This window comes from Antechinus flavipes, chromosome 2 (assembly GCF_016432865.1).
Source record: "Antechinus flavipes isolate AdamAnt ecotype Samford, QLD, Australia chromosome 2, AdamAnt_v2, whole genome shotgun sequence".
Taxonomy (NCBI): domain Eukaryota; kingdom Metazoa; phylum Chordata; class Mammalia; order Dasyuromorphia; family Dasyuridae; genus Antechinus; species Antechinus flavipes.
This window is the reverse complement of record NC_067399.1, coordinates 205,596,142-205,612,153: the sequence shown is the minus strand read 5'-3', so window position 1 is coordinate 205,612,153 and position 16,012 is coordinate 205,596,142. Positions and strand designations below refer to the sequence as shown.

Here is a 16,012-nt window from a genome sequence, read left to right as displayed (position 1 = left end):
TCAAACTCATTTCTGATTTTTGGCCACCAAGTTACCATTCTACTTTCAAAAGTTAGGAAGATTTCTGGGTTTCCCAATACAGAAACAACTTTGCTCATATATTTTTTTTCATCAGGATGAAGCTTCCAGAGATGCTAAAAGATACTAAGCAAAACAAGATTCCAAAATCTTTGTTTTTGTGAAGGGTCTATATTGGGATTCAAAGTCACAGAGGAATTTGAAGTTTTTTCCTATGACAAATACTGAATGTAAAATATTGATCCTACATAATAAAAAGAAAACATACAACTTGCAATTCAAAAGTTTTATATGATTCAAAGGAAAAAGTTACATTACAGTTTCATTAAATAATAGTTTGAAAAATCTGTTATAAAAACAATTATGAAACATTTTACATTTTATTCTTGGAACGTAAAAAAAAGGCTCAAAAAATCAAGAGAAATTACTCAGGCAATAAAGTGCACAGGGAAAATTTGCCTCATCATTCTCAATCCATAATACCCAGAGATTTCAGATGAAGGCCTCTGAACCTAGAAAAAATAACAAAAAGTTCTGATTCATGGATTAACTTCTCTTCATGAGGGACTTGCTTCCCAACCCTATATATTCAAAAAGGGACAAAAGAAATAAGAGAACCAAGAAATTTTACTAAGGGTACTTCTATAGCTTTTCCAGCTTAATTCAAGAATGAAAGCATAGCTACAAAAAACCACTTTCAGCACAACTAAAATTTGTGTGTATGTCTTAAAGAGTCAACCATTAAGTCCTTTTTCTCAGGGTAATGAAACAATCTGAAAATTTCAACCAATGAAAAATTAATTCCCTTGAATCCATCCATACTCTGGGGTATTAATAATAAGACTCATAATTTTGTATGTCCTATTAGGAAAAATACACAAATCGGGAGCCTTAAAGAGAATAGACAGTCAAGAAATTTTAGATGCTGACTTAGTAGCTAGCTGGTGCTACTGTAGTAGATTTGGAAGTGAAGGGTTGGGGGAGAAAAAATTAAAAAAAATAAAAACATATGAAATTGGTACTTTTATAACTGTATCAAAACCTCTACAACTGTATCAAAACAGTCTAATAGGTAAATTCCAATCACATCACTTACATACAGGTTAAATAATATAGTGACATTAGGTAGTATAAAGATCACTAATGATAGTGAGGGGGTGAGTAGATGGGGTTGGAATAGCTGAATATCATTGAATAACGGCCTTAACATCAAAAAAGCTAGGCACAAAACTTTGTAACACAAAAATTAACATTTCAATTTACCATAATTTTTATAAAGGTAAACTGCCAATAACTATGCTCATATGTAAAAATCTAAATACATAAGCTTCCTAAATTATAGTAGTAGTGCAACATACAATGCAATCCCTATTGTCTAATTGTCTAGAACTACAGTGCAATGCTTAACAAAAAAGATTTTGTGCCTTGATGGACAAAACAGAGTAATTCCTCCAGGCTCTGGAAAACATATGTGCCCCCTCTCCACAAAAAAAAAAAAAAAAAAAAAAAAAAATTTAACAAATGGTAAGCAGTGAATTGCAAAGGAAACAGTCAACTAACCTCTATCTTCTCCTTCCTATCTTCCCATTTATAAACCTTTTTCTTTGCTGCTTCCAAAAAACCATTTTCATTTTCCCAAGCCAATTACAAAAGCTGTTGAATAATAAATTATTTTTATAACTGACATTTACAATATTGTTTTCTACTCCTCATGTGTAAGGAAATTAAAGAATCAAAGTTGGCCAATTGACACACGTATTTCACGTTTAAAGGAAAGTTCTTTGGTGAACAGAAAGGAAAAAAATCATTCAATGGGTCACTTCAATTTACTAGAAAAGGTCAATTTACACAAGACACACAAAAATGCTAAGGCCACCCATCGAGAGAATCAAATTCAAAGTGTTTAAATGAGTGATTTCACACCTTTCAGATCTGAGAGGTAAGAAAGTGGGAATGGTTTGCAATCTCAATATAAAAGTAACTGTCTCATATGAAGAAAATTTAAAGTATGAGGCAGATTTTTACTCAACAGCACATAGGCTACTCTGTATGAAACTGGCAGGTCTTGGTCCCCTGACATTTTAGATTCCCAAACCATATTTGTTGCTCAGGATATCTACTTTAAATGAGTAGACAAACTTTTGAAATGTTTTGAAAAGGTAATTGCAATTTTTTTTCTTTAAAAGGCCCTCAGTCAATTATTTACAGGTCTTAACAATTCTTAGGCTTAAAGAGGACGAACTATAACTAATGATTTCTTTTGCCTGGATGATGTTCCAAATTTACCAAGCTGGATAATTATAAAAAATGTTTTTCATTATTAATAAAAAACAGCTTGCAAAGTAATTATGATATAAATACCTTTATAGAAACACTAGTATAAAAATTAGTACCCTGTAACATTTTGTAAAAAAAATTATGAATACAAAGGTTAAGTGAGTCAAGATTCTGTAAACTTCATGGTTAAGATGTTTTTTTCTTTCAATGCTGGTGATTCAGATTATCAATTTTTTGAACACTTTCCTTTAAAAACAAACAACCCCCCCCAAGTTTCTCAAACTACAAAAGAGTAATAGTGAACAGGGCCTCAATTAAAGAAAAAAAAGTGTTAACAAGATGCTTTCATCAGAAACTGCCCCCAAACCCAGGAAAAAATGTCAATTCTGTGTTTTAGTCATTATAGTAAGCGTTCTGAATAAAAGGCCTTCTGGAAATATCAGACACAGATTATGTCCTGAATGATTCCTTAGGCAGAGCATGATGGCAGGGGGACTAATGGGCTCAGAGATACACCAGTATTTCCAGGCTTCTCTGATGAAGCAATTCTGTTTAATTTGCCCACTTCGGCCTGCCAGTTTGGGATCTTCTTGGCAGCCATGTGACGTCGGGCATGTTTTGTCAAGTGATCACTTCGCATAAAACGCCGAGCACATACAGGGCACACAAATTTCTTTTCTCCTGTATGAGTTCTTCGGTGTCGAGAAAGTTCATCTGAGCGAGCAAATTTTTTATCACAACCTGCCCAGCTGCAGTTGAAAGGCTTCTCTCCTAAGAATAGAAAGGAAAGGGGGAAAATTACAAGTTAAAAAGAAAAAAGAAAAAAGAAAGCATTAAACCCTTTGAACAGGACAACATCTAGCTTTTTATGTTATAACATACAAATTCCCCTCAGCTATCCAACAGAAATGGGGAGAATAAGAAGAATATTTAGCAATTAAACAGCAGTGTAAGATTTATAAAGCACCTTAAAAACATTCTCTCATTTGACCCTCACAACCACCCTGGAAGGTTATTATCATCTTTGTTTCACAGTTGAGGAAACCGAGGCTGAGAAGTTAAAACAATTTGCCCACTTAGGTAATGATTCACACAGCTAGTAAATAGCAAAAACAGAATTCAGGACTCCAAGTCTATTATTCTATCTACCCTATCCCTTAGTTGCCTAATCCTAGTACTATTCTTTCTTTTTGTTGGGTCATCTTAGCCTTATCTTGACTTCTCACAACCCCAATATAGGGTTTTCTTGACAAACATAATAGTAGTTTATCATTTTCTTCTTCAGCTCATTTTATAAATAATGAAACTGAGGTAAGCAGAGTTAAAATGAGTTGCCCAGAGTTACACAGCTAATAAGTGTCAGAGGCCGGATTTGAACGTGGGAAGACAAGTCTTTCTGACTAGTTTTTGTTGTTTCTTGTTTGTATGTTATCTTTTATACTGTTACTATATCTTGTGTCTTCAAATATACTGGAAACACCTTGAAAGCAAGAATTTATTTATGCTCCTGTTTCATTCCTTAAACAAAAAATGCTCAATAAATGCTTGCTGGTTGATTGAGAATGTTGTCTGAACATAAAACAAGACTTTTTATGTTTCTGAGATTCCAAAGTTTCAAATTTTGGCAAAACTGACACTGAGATCAGTAAAACTACATTTAAAACAGCTAAAATCTATAATAGCGCTACAAGATGTCACAATGGAGCACTGGCCTAAAAGGCAAGAGGACCAATTTCCCTGAGATCAAGTCTGGCCTCAGATACTAGCCACGTGACCAAGGGGAAATTATTTCACTGTTTGCTTCAGGTTTCCTAGTCTGTCAAATAAGCTGGAGAAGGAAATGGCCAACTGCTTCAATATCTTAGTTAAGAAAACTTCAAATGAGGACATGAAGTATTAGACAAGACTGCAACAGCACAACAAAAAACAAAAAAGTCTTTTAAGGAACTTTTCCAAGTTTTCCTCCAGTCTTTAAGACCTAGTCAGGAGAAGGAGACAATAGTCTCCTGTAGTTAAGTTAGCTTAAATGCCCCCAGGAAAATTTCTGTCCTCCAATGCTATTCAATCGGTATCTTTAATTATGTACCTCAGATAAGAGGCATAGAGAATGTCCAAAGGAATGAAAGACCAGGGACGCAGTTCCAAGCTATTAACTGTAAAGTTGAAAAGAATATTAGAGATTACCCTAGTCCACCAACCTCCTTTTACAATGGAGGAAACTGAGACCAGAAGATGTAACAAAAAACTTAACAGCAAAACAATTCAACTTTTCCAACTCTAAGTCCAAGGCTCTGTTAAAATAGTAAGCTCATTCATATTGAAAATGAATAAATTTACTAATTCTGCTTTAAGCAGCTGGACTTGCTGTCTGATTACTGTGAGAAGTCTCTTTTTTGCTTTATTATTTTTATGTTAGGTGGGGTAGGACAATATTGAGCACGCTGGAATAGATCAATCCCATCTGTAAAATGAAGAACTAGAATAGATCATCCCCAAAATGTCTTTCTGCTGTGAAGTTTCTAATCTTGTAAATCCTTATAACATAAAATATTTAGTCCTTTTTTTTGCTGAGGCAATTGGGGTTAAATGACTTGCCCAAGGTCACACAAACTAGGAAGTGTTAAGTGTCTGAGGCCAGACTTGCACTCAGGTCCTCCCGATTTCAAGGCTGGTGCTCTATCCACTGCATCATCTAGCTGCCCCTAAAATATTTATTCTTAATCAAAGTTTTAATTTCTTATGAAAAACTTGGTATTCAATACAATTATCAAACTGAACACAATGTGCTTTTGAAATAATTTAAGTGAAAAATTTACCAATGCAGTATTATGATTTGAACAGTTGGACCATTAATTGGGATGTGGAACTTTCCTATGTAAGCATATGCTCCAAAGGAGAGGTTTTTAATTAAGTTGAAGAGAGCAAGAGGAGGGCTTATTGTTATTTCCTTCCTACCCTCTGTCACTTTCTTGCTGCCACTGATGAATGCTGGTTTCATGTATAACAAATCCTCATTATCATAAATTCCATATTCAGTGGGGTTCATTCAGACAGAAGCTGAGCTGAGGTGAATTTTGGTACCATCTCAGAAGGAATTTACTTACACAAAATTTTTTAGAGGAATTTGCACCTAAACATTTTAGCTGTATCTATTTATAAAAATCAATTTATGGGCTTGGCTTGGTACTTTCATAGTGATAATCACCAATAACTCTGATCTATGAAATATACATGATGAAATTACAAAATTACACTGCCCTTTTAAAAGTCTAATTTTGACTGATTTTCCTGCTCATGTCCAAATCAATGACATTTTACCTTATTTTTGTTAAATTTTTTTTTTTTTTTTTTTTGGTTCTTGGACATAGGCTGTTTTTGCAAAGAGTACGCTTTCTAAAATGCAAAATATTCACAAGATGGCAATAAGTTAATTGGAAGAAAAAAACAGCATTTCATGTGCTATATATCAAGTATATTAAAAAAAAAAAAAAATCTGTTCACTATTCCTATCAATTGGAGCTACTCCCGTACTAAAACTATCATAATGAGAGCCTTGAGAATCTGAAACATTCTGAATCATCAATTATAATGAGCTCCACGGAGAGTAGGGACCTGTATCTTTTATATATTTTTCTCTCTCCCAACACCAAGCACAGTGCTATACTCAAACTAGGCATTTAATATATGGTGAATTTATATTAAAATAATAATAACAACAATAATGGTATTTGGTACCACTTTGAAAATTGCTAACTCCTAGGAACATTAATAAAAAATGATTTGGAAGGAACTTCAGGCATCAGTCTAATCCATACTTCTAACAATTGTTTTATCACAGAGCCCTCTTTGGCTAATTGGTGATGCCAAATGGACTTGGTTACAGAATAATGTTTTTAAATAATTGAATAATATGCTAAGTGTTTCAATTGGAGTTTAGTAAAAATGAAAATTTAATTTTTTCCTAACCAAATTCATGGAGTCCTAGAAATCTTTCCGTGGTCCTCTTAGGGATATATAGATTCCAGGTTAAGAACCTCAGATCTATACTCTATGCTTTTATCCGGCTACTAATGGTTAACAAAATTAAATCAGAATGCCCTACTGCCTCAGTATCATTTTTCAGTATCATATATTCCCACAAGACCTACAAGTCAGACACAAGTTATATAGCATTCTCCTATATGTTCACATTTTCCCATCAAAATAAATTTAGGGCAATTTCCTAACCATTTGACCTGAAATTTAGATAGCAGTGAACATTTTTAAAATACATACGCACCAGTGTGAGTACGAAGATGGGCCTTGAGGTGCGAACTTTTGAAGTAAGTTTTCCGGCATCCTGGAAAGTTACACACATAGTTTCTTCTTCGGGAAAAATCTATTGAAGGGACACAATTTTGACTAGGAGTGATGAAGACTGGTGCAGGGGCAAGAGGGAGTAACTTGGTATTTCCTAGAGTCATGACATTTGGTTGGCAAGATGCCGGTTGTGGGAGAGCAGCCTGGGGAAAGACCAGCATAACAGCTCCTTGAGGCACCGATGTTCCCATCAGGACAGGCTGAGAGACTGGAGCAGTTTGGGGTAAAATGGGCTTGATGGGTGCTGGGTTTGTCTGGGAAGAGGACTTCAAGAAAGCTGAAACCATTCCACCACTTTGACCAGTCACAGGGATCATTTGGCAGAGGACAGAGGGAGGATGGACAGGAACAGGAACAGAAATAAAAGAGGCAGCTTTCCTTGGGGCATCACTATCACAATTCTTTGGTGTGCAGGTCTGTGTTGCAATGGGCCACACCCCCTGTAGTCCTTTATCCGGAAGAGAAGAACCAGAATTTTGTAAACGAGGTGGACAAGGGATTAAATTAACACGGTTTAAACCACTTTCGAGGTGCAAGGCTTGAAAAGCTTCCGAAATTCCTGAGTGGTGAGTTTCCTTCAGGCCTATGGAATTTCTGTTGCCTGAAATGCCTTCCATTTCTCCTTGGGTTGCAGGAATGTGAGAGGAAGCAGAACTGTCTCCAGTGTGCCGGATCACACTGGTTACCATGGCTTTGTAGGGCTGAAGAGAAGCTGGTTCTGGCACCTCTGCCTTCTGACTGGGCAGCCCTAACTCCATCTTCATTCTTGACAATTTGGCTACCAAAACAGAGGCTGTGTTTGCAGAAGGAGCCGAATAGATCGATGTGTTGGCTGGGCCTGCCTTTGTTTGGGAAGCAGTGACGTGGGAGGGAAGAAGCAATGAAGCAGATGGTTCAAGAAGATCTGGACTGTGAGGGGGAGTCATGCACTGTAAAGAAAAGAAACAACAGATAAGACAAAAGTATGAAAAGGCTATCATAGAGATTTTGGGTTGATTTTAAAGGGTATACATTTAGAATACAATTCCCCTATATATTTAAAAGGTCAACAAAATAATCTAAATATTCTACAAAGCATATGGTATAAAGAAATCAGAACAAGTTGACAAATTTCAGTAAAAAGAGGTCTTGATGCATAAACCCCCTCACAATCTTACAGTAGCATGGATGGGAAGAACTGTTACAAAAGCCCTTCCTTCTCCAAATGTCTTCCACTTAGATAGTATCCATTCTCTTTTCCCAGTTTAACAGGTTTAAATAAGTGCAGGAAATACCAGTTCCCTTTTCTTAGAAAATGGAAATTCAGATTTACACAGTGAATCAATGTAATTTTTTCAATTGAATTTATAATTCATGACATCTGTTACATTTAGATTCTTTAAAAACTGAATTCCAATTGCAGCCTCACTCCATCAATATTCTGAGACAGACATGATTACACCGGAGGTACTAAATTCTCCAGAAAAATGGTCATCCTATGTCACTTTTCCATTCCCTGATTTCTATCAATTCCCTGTTATTCTGCACTCAGTACAAGTTTAAAGGTTTCTCAGCATTATCATATAGCTTTTGTCCTAGCAACTACTGAGGCATCAATTCCTATGCTTCTGCTTCTGCTGAATCTTTCAGCACTTCTCTCCAATTCAAGGACTTAAGGCCAATCTCACTTCTGGAAAGAGCTGTACATCTTAGAAAATGTTTAAATTAAATTCCCACCATCACAATCAATAATAGAATTAAAACAAAAAAAGAGTATTATTTCCAGAAGATCCCAGTTAAAATACACATTATGTATAAAGAAAAGGATAACCCTAATCCTTTAGTCTCTTCTCACTAGCACAAGTTGAGCTACCAAGCTATTCAATAGTTATTTCAGAAAGTACAGAAGGGACATCCCTGGAATGATTAAATTTAGGACAAGGAAGTTTCAATGGAGGTATTAGGTAGAGGGAGCAGTCTAGAGAATGGAGTCATGATTAGGAGGTGAGATATCCAAGACGAACATTTGTGCCAGTGGATGCCTTAAAGACATAGTTCACAATTTTCGTGGGGTCCTTTTTAATTTGACTGAAATGACAATAATAAAGGGAAATCAGTCAGAGACATATCGCCAAATTTTCAACACCACAATTTCATCTGCAGGACGCTGCAAGGATATGGTTTTAGCATCAGCTAAAATACTAAAGAGCATGCTACTAGCATTTCACAGTTTATTTTCCTCACCTGAGTTGCTGGGATACCACTGACTTTGGAAGAGACTTTTGTCAACAGGCAGATTTTGTTGCCTGACCATTTAAACTTGAGGACCAATTGTGATATGTAAGAGGAAAAACATATCACATGGAAAAATAAAATTTTAATTCAATATCTGCAGGAAGACCAAATAATGCTTTTCACAGAAACTCACTGAATCTACTCAAGACAAATACTTCAATATAAAAACCAAGCTAACAGGAGTCACCCTCCATTAATGTACTATTCTAATGCTTCACTGTGGTATGTGGGATTGACTCTGGGCTCTCAAAAGTTACGCCCAGAGAGCCTGATAGATATCTCCTTTTGAACACCAGTCCACCTAAGGTAAGAAGGGCTCATTATCAAGGCCACCACCTTCTACCAAATTGTAAAGGAGATGCAATCTAGATGAGGTGGAAATTCCCAGAGTGGATACTGGAAGAACTGAAGTCCAACAATAAAATCTAATATACAGTGGCCAAAATTATACATATATAACCATTTCAAGAACACTCCTCATCCCCATCCTCATGCCTGTGCCCACTTAAACCCTCCTTTTCTTACCAGAGTAGAAAGAGAATGGAAGTCCTTTGGTAACTCGGATACAGCAGCTTCACTATGCAGGGCAGTAAAGTCTCCTGAATCAGAGACTGGAGTAAGTGGTCTTATCTTTAAGAGGTCACTTTTCTGGGATCTTTGACCCCAGGAGCTCATGCAAACAAGAGCTTCAACAGCTTCCATGTCTGTTTGCTCTAAGACACTACATGTAGACCTCTCACTGTCATGTCGCTTTCTTTCCAGGATAGATTCACATATGTCCATGATGTCAGCCTGAAGATAAATAAATCACAATTAATTTAGTTGGGTTTTTTTTTTCAGTTAAATAATTATGGGAAGCATTATGGTGGAATAGAAGGAAAATTGTGCTAGATTTAAATTTCAGCTTTGCTATCTACTGCTCTGTTTCCTCTCTTGAAGAATAGGAGTATGGGGCAGTAACTACACAATCTCTAAATTCCATTTCTAGGAAAAAATGCTGAATAAAAAAACATTCTTATATGAAAGCACACTGACATCTAGCAAAGTTTTTTTTAATACATGTTTTTCAGAGTAAATGATTACTTCAACCACAGAAATAAAAGCCAGAGAATCAACTAGAATCACCACCTTCAGTATAGAACAGTGGTCCTCAAAGTGTAATCCAAAGAATTGTTGAGGTCTCTGAAACCCTTTCAGAGGGCCTACAAATTCAAAATTATTTTTTATTTCTAATATAGTAAATAGTTATAAATATAACCTATGTGAACAAAAACTCTTTGAATAGATCCTCAATAATTTTTTTTAACAACATGAAGATACTGAGAATAAAAGTTTGAGAACCATTGAGAATAGAAGATTAAGCTAACCTCTTACTAATGTGAATTCCAACAAACTCATCATTTTAACCAGTGGGCACCAATACTAACTGGCACATATCTAGGCAAAGCAAGTCTCCTTCCAGGGAGTTTAAACAGTACTTTTAGGTTAAAAACAAAACAAAACAAAAAAACTGTATCCAGAGACTAAAGTTACTGTATTACCCCAGGGGAGATTTTTTTTCTGGTTATCAAATTATAAACTCAAGAGCAGAATCAAATCTTAGACCTCCCTGAATCTCTAATGAAACAGAATGAACTCTATTGGATATAACAGGCACTCAATAAATATCTGGTGGTAAAATACCCACTTTATACAACAATACCAATTAATGTGGAAGATGCTTTTTATCAAGGTTTTTCTTTTTAATTAATAGTATTTTATTTTTTCAAATTACATATAAAGACAATTTTCAACATTCATTTTTTTGAATGACTGAGTTCCAAATTTGTTTCCCTTTCTTCTTTCTCCTCACAAGGTCAAGCAACCATATATATATATATATATATATATATATATATGTATGTATGTGTGTGTGTTAAGATTTAAAGCTAGAAAGAACTGTAGAAGCCATGTAATTCAACCTCCCTTCATTTTATTGATGAAGAAATTAAGGCCCAAGAAGTTTCCACTTGCCTAAATCTATATACTAGTAGTAAATGGCAAAGGTGGGATTTGAACATGGATTCTTTGGACTTCAAATCCCTCACCCTTTCCACCACACTATCAAATATGATCCTGATAACAACCCTGTGAGCATGAAGTAGGTATTAGGCCCATTTTATAAAAAGGAAAATTAAAGGTGGGGAAAAGAGTTTTAAGTAACCTACAATCACCTTGTAACTAAGTTACAGGTTTTAAGGGTTTAAGCCCAGGTTTCTTCTAAGTTCAAGTTCAATACTCTACCAATATGTTGCTTACCCATAGAGTTAACTAAGATCCGTCAAATAAATGATTTATACCTAGTCCATCAGCTAAGAAATGAAGGAGCCAGGAAAGGGGAAAGAGGGGCCAGAACCCATATTTCCTACATCACGTCATATTGAGAAAAAATGTCATATTCTTCTCATTCTATTAGATCACCTTTCTTTCTGAATCAGCCAACTATATTCTTCTCCCAAAATGCCCCATCCCTCAATACTTGTGTTAAGAATCAGGTGGAATCTTAGAGATGCTGGAGTCAAATGCTATTTTTTTTTTTTTTTAATCACAGAGAAACTGAGAGACGGTTTTCAAATAAATCATGAAATCCAAGGAGGCCCTTTCCCCAATACTGGTTTGTAATAATACTATTAATCAAAAATTCTTTCTGAGTTTGAAAGAACATAGAGATCATCTAGTCCAGGACTCTTCCTCTTATTTTATGAAGAACTTGTAACCCACTGAGGGAATGTACTCAAGGAATCAAAATCCAAGTTGTTTGAACATTCAGGGGCTCTTTCCTTAAGCACTTCCTCACAACCTCAAGCAGACTTCAAGACCTTGTTGTTTCCCCAAAGTCCCCCTCATAGACACACTGTTTTCCATGCTGAACTTCTAACAGAAATAATCATGTTAACCCAAACATCCATAAACAGGAATAGCTACTTAGAACCAAAGGAAAGCAATCTGTGAACATATCCTTTCTGATCTCCACAAGGAAAACCTCAACACTATTTTAAATGATCTTAGCAGTATAGGCTGAATTTTATAAAACCCCAAAGCACTCTTAATCCTAAATACAAATCCATATTTCAAAACCATTACCTCTATTAACCAGGAGAATGAAGCTGATGAAAAAAGCATCCTCCTAAGGAACACCAATAGTCCCTTGGGGAAATGTGTTGGAGGGGAAACTGGAATAGGAAGAAATGCCAGATTTTCTAAGAATACCTTATGGTATATAAATAACTTTCTGATCTATTTTCTTAGTATCTCTGGCTATCAGTCTAGCTATATACAACTTAGAAGAGGTAAAGCTGGGAAGGTAGGTGGGAATCAAACTTCAGAATTTTGAAAGGAGACTAAGGAATCTGGCCTTCAAGACGACTACTCAAGCTAAAATCATTTATTAAGTACTTTATACATCTAAGGCACTGTGGGACTTAAAACAAAAATCAGTAGCTGCCCGTAAGTAGCTTTTACTCATATTTAAGAATCCTGGACCTCATCCTCATCCTAAGGTCCTTATCCAGTGCACAGCACTGTGTAGAAAATGTGACCTGAGATTTTCTTTCCAACTCTGAGATTCTATAGTTCCAAATAGCAAAACTAGAAACAAGGGATAGAAGCTGTTGAGGCAGATTTTGAATAAGGAATAACTTATTAACAAAGAGAGCTATCTTGGAAAGGCAATGAATTTCCTCCTCTCTCCTCTATTGGAAGAATTTGAATCAAAGGCTAGATGATTACTTCTCAAAGACAAGAATTGTGGCTAAATGCTGGCTTAAGAAAAAAGGTTAAGGGGGAAGCGAGGTGATACAGGGGATAGAGCACCAGTCCTGAAGTCAGGAGGCCCTGAGTTCAAATCTGGTCAGATACACTTAACACTTCTTAGTTGTGTGACTCTGGGCAAGTCACTTAACCCCAATTGCCTCAGCAAAAAAAACCCCAAAAAACAAACAAAAAAAAAAAAAACAAAAACAAAAAAAAAAAAAAAAAAAGAAAGAAAAAGAAAAAGAAAAAAAGAATTGGGGGAAGCTTTAAATCTTTTACCTTCTACCTACCCCACCCAAAGGTTCTTAATTTCTTTGTGTCATGGGTTCTTTGGTAATGCCCAAGGACTCTTTCTCAAAAAGTTTTTACAATGCTTAAAACACGTCCAGGATGACAAAAGGAAACATTCTACTAAAATATAGTTATCAGAATATTAAACTTAAAATTAAGTTTTTAATTTAACTTGGAGTCCCTGGGATTTGTGGGTAGATTTAGATCCAGAAATCTAAAGGGGAAAAATTAAACCTTGATTTTCACTAATCTCTAACCAAAAATTGGCATTTTCTTTAATTTTAAACGAAAACAAAATATAATTGTTCCGAAAAAGGGTCCATAGGGTTCACCAGACTGCTAAAGGAGACCATGGGAAGGGGACGGGAAGCCTAATCACTTCTCTATAGCAGAGCACCCATCCTGAACTGGTTGTGCTAGATAAGTTAGTTGCTTGAACAGAAGCCGTTTAATACAATATAATGAAAAGAGAGAAGACTTCATACTAAGGATTTGGTTTTATTTCCCAGTTTTTTTTTACTTGTTACCAGGTTTCCTTCAGCAAGTCTTCACTGGGCTTCTTTCCTCAGCTATAAAATAAGGGGGTTGGACTAGATGACCTCTAAAATCCTTTTCAGCTCAAAATCTCTGATCTCTTAAATTCCTTCTCCCTCTAAGATTAAGTGATTCTAAGGACCCAAGTCTATGCACTTCCAAAAACTAACCGCATGACCTCAGGCAATTCATTGAGTCTCTCAGAGCCGAAATTTCCCCTTTTTAAGAATTGGGGGAAGCTTTAAATCTTTTACCTTCTACCTACCCCACCCAAAGGTTCTTAAATTTCTTTGTGTCATGGGTTCTTTGGTAATGCCCAAGGACTCTTTCTCAAAACGTTTTTACAATGCTTAAAACACGTCCAGGATGACAAAAGGAAACAAATTCTACTAAAATATAGTTATCAGAATATTAAAAAACAAAGCCAAAACCAAGTATGTGAACTCTAGGGTATGGACCTTTGTGCTAGATTTTTTTTGGGGGTGGGGTGGGCGTAGGGGGGAGGGGGGTGTCTTAGCCCCTCCTGGGCAAAAGGAAAAATTCAAGAAAAGAAAGTGACACTTTTTTCTAAGCTTATCAAGTCCGACGCGGCTTTTCCATCTAAAAACCTAATTCTCCCACCCCTCATCTACCCCTCCCCCTCAACTCCCTAGCAAAGCCCCTGCTGTGAGAAGGTAGCAATCAGACTGGAGGAGGGGCCCCGGGAGCCCCACCTCCCCTGCCCCGCCCCAACCACCACCCACTCCCTACAAGGGCACGGTGACGTCATGGGTGGGCTAAGCAGGGGCCCCGTAGACCGACCCTGCGACTTAGGGGGAGGGGCGAAGGCGGGGGGTTGGGGGCGAGACTGAATCGGGCAGGCTGGACCGCCCCCCACCAGTGCGGACCGGAAGCTCGGAATACTCCCCTACCTCCAATCCTGAAAACCGGTAGGGTGCGACCCCGGACGAGTTAAGCACACCCCGAGTCCCTCCAGAGCCCAAAGGCCTCCCCTTGGCGCCTCCAGAGGCTGCACGGAGACGGCCAGCGCGCCACGCCACCCTGCCCCGCCCCGGGCACCTAACGGGACTAGAGTGGCAGCGGATCTCACTCGGCACCCTCATTGCAAGCCTGGGGCTATCTCCCCCGCCCCCACACACACACCCACTCCCAGGCGGAAAGGGGGTGTGAGCGGCGGGAGCGAATGAAAGCAGCTGCACGCGCACAGCCCCCTCCCAAAGCAAGGCACCAACGCTCCCGCCCAAGCACGCCCGGGGTGCTCCTGCCCCCAGAATGGGAAGCAGGAGGGTGAGTGACGATCCTGCCCCTCTCCAAAGGGCAGAAAATCAAAGGGCCCAACATCCCCACCACCCAACTTAATGATCAGCCCGGCCTGGAAACTCACAGCAGACGCATCTCCTTGGCTAGCCGTGCCGGTGGTGTGCATGGCGAGGGAAGTCGGGAAGCAGCGAAACCCGCGCGAGCTGAGAACCTCCTGCCCGGGCGGCTGCGGCACATGTGTAACGCAGGCAGCGGCTCTCCGAAACCTAGCACGGACTTCGGGGAGAGCAGCCGGCGTAGATCCCCGGGCAGGGCGCGCGCGCCTCCGCCAGCCCGCCCTCCAGCCCGCGTTCACCGCTCCGCCCAGGCCACGGCCCTCGACGCGCAGGGAGGGGAGGAGAAGGGGTAAGGCAGGGGAGGGGAAGGAGGAGGGCGCGAAGAGGCCCGGGAAGGAGGGCGGGGCTCAGAGGCGAACCAAAATAAGGCGCGCCCCGCCGCGGAGGTTAAGGGGAACGACTGGACCAATCACATGCGATCTCGTAGCCGTCTGACCAATGAGGGCGGCGGGGCGACGCGTGATCGGAGCCTGGTCCAGGCGTGATCAAGAGGGCGGGGTGCGGGCACGTGTTTGTATCGAGGAGGGAGAAGGAGAGGGCGGGGCTGGGAGGGAGAGTCCTGGAAAAAACGAGAGAGGCGGGAGAAGTGAACCGAGGAGAGTGGGCGGAGCTTGGAGGGGGGAAACCTAAGGGAGTTGGGGGGAGGGCGGGAGAACTGAATCGCCGGGTGGAAAGTAGGGGAAAGGTCTCGGCGGCGGTGGCGGCGGCGGCTGCCTGGGCGGCGGCGGCGGCGGGCGGGGATGTCCCTGCGGTGCGCCGGGCGGAGGGATGGAGGCGGGGCAGCGCTGCATTTTAAAGGAGCCGCCTCGGCCTTTACCCTCCTTTCTGGCCACTCTCTCCAGCTGGCACGGGGTTCAATTTGAATTGTGTAGACAGCCAACTTGGGGTATTTTTGGATACACAGTATAAAAATAGATCGTTAACCTACATTCTTTGTCCGGAAGTGAAATTAATCCTGCACAGCTGTGCTTCCCAGAACTTTCACAAACTAGTTGATTATCAGTTGCATTTACGGTGCAGTCAGTTCATAAATATTTATTAAGCACCCACTGAGAACGGAGATCTGGGCTGTGCTCAGAGGATACATACGA

The 16,012-nt window shown here is 39.1% G+C and overlaps 1 protein-coding gene across 1 annotated transcript; it reads right to left on the bottom strand.

Moving 5' to 3' along the window:
- Window positions 1-289: 289 nt before the first annotated feature.
- KLF11 (KLF transcription factor 11) lies at window positions 290-15,202 on the bottom strand. Its single transcript, XM_051976110.1, has 4 exons — window positions 14,930-15,202; window positions 9,454-9,720; window positions 6,575-7,583; window positions 290-3,066 (listed from the first exon to the last, which is right to left on the bottom strand). The coding sequence occupies exons 1-4, from the start codon at window positions 14,969-14,971 to the stop codon at window positions 2,765-2,767; spliced, it is 1,620 nt and encodes a 539-aa protein (XP_051832070.1). The 5' UTR covers window positions 14,972-15,202; the 3' UTR covers window positions 290-2,764.
- Between the last annotated feature and the right edge of the window lie 810 nt (window positions 15,203-16,012).